This window comes from Empidonax traillii, unplaced genomic scaffold, assembly GCF_003031625.1.
Source record: "Empidonax traillii isolate 1590-97213 ecotype Southwest subspecies unplaced genomic scaffold, ASM303162v1 scaffold4680:size9339, whole genome shotgun sequence".
NCBI lineage: Eukaryota > Metazoa > Chordata > Aves > Passeriformes > Tyrannidae > Empidonax > Empidonax traillii.
The window spans coordinates 5343-9339 of record NW_020959873.1 but is presented as its reverse complement, the minus strand read 5'-3'; the positions used below and the strand labels follow the sequence as shown (position 1 = coordinate 9339).

The 3997-nt window shown below is 57.7% G+C and overlaps 1 protein-coding gene across 1 annotated transcript in view; it reads left to right on the top strand.

Moving 5' to 3' along the window:
- Positions 1 to 1595: 1595 nt before the first annotated feature.
- Positions 1596 to 3997, top strand: part of LOC114072966 (keratin, type II cytoskeletal 80-like) — a gene marked incomplete at its 3' end in the record, with an annotated part of 7659 nt that continues 5257 nt past the window's right edge. Inside the window, exons 1-2 of the mRNA XM_027910775.1 lie at positions 1596 to 1826; positions 3495 to 3713. Coding sequence (XP_027766576.1) covers positions 1596 to 1826; positions 3495 to 3713 — 450 coding nt within the window. The remainder of the gene's footprint in view (positions 1827 to 3494; positions 3714 to 3997) is intronic.

The window sequence follows — 3997 nt, the reverse complement described above, 5'->3', positions numbered from 1 at the left end:
GGAGATGGAAAAGAAGGGAGTTGGGATAATTGGAGAAGGATGGAAGGCGGGAGAAGGACACGGGGATGGCACAGGGAGGACACAGAGGAGGGACCCGGAGGTGACCAGACCCCTCATCCCTCCCCCGGCCCTTCCCAGCCCGGCTTGGCACATCCAGGAAGGGCCCGAATTCCTGGGATGGGAGGAGCGGCCGGAGGAGGAGCAGGAAAGGCACGAAGGGCTGAGTCAGCTCAGCCTCTCCCAGGGCAGGGCCGGGCTGGATTTGCCCTCCCTGCTCCGGCTGGGGTTGGATTTGTCCTCCCTTTTTCACCAGGGATTGGATTTGTCCTCCCTTTTTCACCAGGGATTGGATTTGTCCTCCCTTTTTCACCAGGGGCTGGATTTGTCCTCCCTTTTCCAGGATGGTTGGATTTGTCCTCCCTTTTTCACCAGGGGCTGGATTTGTCCTGCTTTTTCCAGGAGGGGTTGGATTTCTCCTCCCTTTTCCAGCCCCGAGGGGACAACACAGGGACACGGCCCTGCCCCTGCTCCCAGTGCTCCCAGTTCTCCCAGTTTTCCACCTTCTTTTCCCAAGAATTCCAGGCAGTTTTCAGCCCCAAAGCCTCGCCCTCCTGCTCCTTCCTGGGCCGGGATGATCCAACATTCCGTCCTGGAATGGTTTGGGTGTGGAAAGGACCTTCAAGCTCATCCCAGGGTGGAAGGGAAGGAAAAGGAGGGAAAGAAAAAAAAGGGGGGGGGAAAGGAGGGAAAGAAAAGGGGGAAAGGAAAAAGGAGGGAAAAAGAGGGAAGTAAAAGGAGGGAAGGAAAAGGAGGAGAAGAAAATAGGGGGGGAAAGGAGGGGATGAAAAGGAGGGAAATAAAAGGAGGGGAAGGAAAGAGGACAAAAGGAGGGGAAAGGGAGAAAAAAAAGAGGGAAAGAAAAGAGGGAGGGAAAGAAAAGAGGGAAGGAAAAGAGGGGGGAAGAAAAAGGAGGGAAGAAAAAGGAGGAAAAAAGGAGGAAAGGAAAAGTAGGGGAAGAAAAGGAGGGAAAGAAAAAGGGAGGGAAGAAAAGGAGGGAAAGAAAAGGGGGGGAAAGGAGAGAAGGAAAAGGAGAGAAGGTAAAGGAGGGGAAGAAAAGGAGGGAAGGAAAAGTAGGGGGAGAAAAGGAGGGAAAGAAAAGAAGGGAAGGAAAAGGACTAAAGCAGGGCAGGGTGTCCGTGCCTCCCGCAGCCCCGGGAGCTTCTTCCCTCCCCTCTTCCCTCCCCTCTGGACGCGCAGCAGCAGCTCCAGCGCGCTCCCAGCTGGGATTCGCTGGGATTTGCTGGGATTCGCTGGGATTCGCCGGGATTTGGGAGCCGCATCCCCAGAGCGGCTCCCGAGGGGAGGAGGGAAGGGAAGGGAAGGAGGGAAGGGCCGGAGGAGGGATCGGGATCTCCCCGCCCTTGCCCCAGCCCAGGGGTTCGGCCGCCTCTGGAATTCCCTCCCCTCCCCAAAATCCATCCCTCTCTTCTTGTTGTGGTAGATTTATTTTTTTTCTTTTTTTTCCCCCCTCCTAATTTTTTATTTTCCTTCTCCGGGAGGAGCAGCCGCGTGTCCCCCCCCGACCCCTCCAGGGGATGACGAACCCCAGCTCGGCCTTTTCCAGCGGCTCCTTGGAAAACTCTTCCCAAGGGATGAGCCGGGAGCCGGCCGAGACCCCCGAATTTGGGGGGACCCCCGAGGGCCCCCCCAAATTCAGGGCGATCCCGCCGAGCCTGGAGATCGAGCCGGAGCTGCAGGAGCTGAGGAGGAGGGAGAAGGACGAGATCAAAGAGCTCAACAACCACTTCGTGACGCTCATCGAGAAGGTCCGAGGGGGAGGGGCTGGGGTGGGTTTAGGGGGGGCTCGGGCTCGGTTAGGGGGGACAGGTGAGGGTTTAGGGGGGATAGGGCTGGTTTTAGGGGTGTTCAGTCTCGTTTAGGGAGGATAAATCTGGTTTTGGGGAGGACAGGTGCGGGTTTTAGGGAGGATAAATCTGGTTTTGGAGGGGGACAGGTGCGGGTTTAGGGGGGTTTGGTCTCATTTAGGGGTGATAGGGCTGGTTTTAGGGAGGATAAATCTGGTTTTAGGGAGGATAAATCTGGTTTTAGGGAGGTTTCGAGGGGGACAGGTCTGTTTTTAGGGTTGATAGGTCTGGGTTTAGGCATGTTTAATCTCGTTTGTAGAGGGTAGGTCCGGTTTTAGGGAGGATAAATCTGGTTTTGAGGGGGGACAGGTGCGGGTTTAGGGGGGTTTGGTCTCATTTAGGGGGGGCAGGAGTGGGTTTAGGGGTGATAGGGCTGGTTTTAGGGAGGGCAGGTCTGGTTTTAGGGGTGTTTGGGTCTCTTTTAGGGATGACAAACCTGGATTTAGGGATCTTAGGGCTGGTTTAGGGGAGGACAAATCTGGATTTAGGGAGGTTAGGGCTGATTTTGGGGCTGACAGGTGTGGCTTTGGGGCTACAGACCTGCTGTTAGTGAGGACAGGTCCGGTTTTAGAGAGGACAGGTCTGGTTTTAGCCAGGATAGACCCGGTTTTAGCCAGGATAGATCCGGTTTTAGCCAGGATAGATCCGGTTTTAGGGATCAGGACACTCTCCCAGCTCCCAGGAACCCAATCCCTGCCTGGCCAGGTTGGGAAGTTCGGCCTAAATCCCTCCCTCAGTTAAACCCGGAGTTAAACCCGGTTTAACCAAGCCGGGCAGCGTCTCCAGGGGGAGCCCCGGGGCGGGATCGGCCCCGTCCCGGCGGGAACCGGCAAAAATTCCAGGGAAAAAAAAAAAAAAAACCCTCGGGCTCAGACCCGGCTTAAACCCCGAGTCTAAACGGGGTATCCCGGCTCATCCCAACCCCCCCCCGAGGGAATTCCAGCCGGGAAAAGGGGCTGCTCCTCCTCTCCCGGGAGGAGGAGGAGGAGGGAAGATTTCTCCAAGGAAAACAAGGCCCGGCCCCGGGCAGGTCCCGGCACAGCCGATGGAATTCGGGATTGCCTCATCCCGGCCCCGCCGCCAAACTCCAGCGGCGTGGGAGGGGTCGGGATTAAATCCCCTGGGAGATGGGAGGGGTCGGGATAAATCCCCCGGGAGTTGGGAGGGGGTGGGATTAAATCTCCCAGATCTCCCAGGTCTCCCAGATTTCCCAGATCTCCCTGTTTTTCCAAAGTCTCCCAGGTCTCCCAAGAAAGGTTTCCCAGTTTTCCAAGGGTCTCCCAGTTCTCCCAGCTCTCCCAGGTCTCCCAGTTTTCCAAGGCCTCCCAGTTTTCCCAGGTCTCCTCGGTGCCTCCAGGCGCTCCAGCTGCCATCCTCCACCTCCTCCCATTCCCATTCCCACCCCATTCCCATCCCCACCCCCATTCCCATTCCCATTCCCATCCCCATTCCCATTCCCATTCCCATTCCCATTCCCACCCCCATTCCCAATCCCGTTCCCATTCCCACCCCCACCCCCATTTCCCATTCCCACCCCCATTCCCATTCCCATTCCCATTCCCGATCCAGGTGCAGGCCCTGGAGCGGCAGAACCGGGTGCTGAGCACGCGCTGGCGCTTCCTGAAGGATCAGGAGAATTCCCACTCGGAGCCGGAGGCGCGGGAAGTCTACGAGGAATTCATGGCCAGGATGGGCCAGGAGAGGAAGGCCCTGAGCTCCCAGCAGGAAAACCTGGAGAGGGAGCTGGAAAAGGTCCTGGAATCCATGGACACCTTCCGGAGCAAGTGGGTGACGGAGCCGGATCCCGGGAAAAATTCCGGAGGGGGAGGGGGTGGAGATCCGGGGGGGGGGGGGGGGGGGGGGGGGGGGGGGGGGGGGGGGGGGGGGGGGAGTTGGGCGGCTCCAGGTGGGGATTCCTGAGGGTAAATTCCTGGTTTGGAAGGGGGGGTTTGGGAATTTGGGATCCCTGGTTTGGGAATTTGGGATCTCAGACTCCTCCTGGTGAATGGGAGAGGGAAAGAAACCCGTCAAAGTGGAATTCCAGGGATTTCAGGAGCACAGGGAGAAGGGTG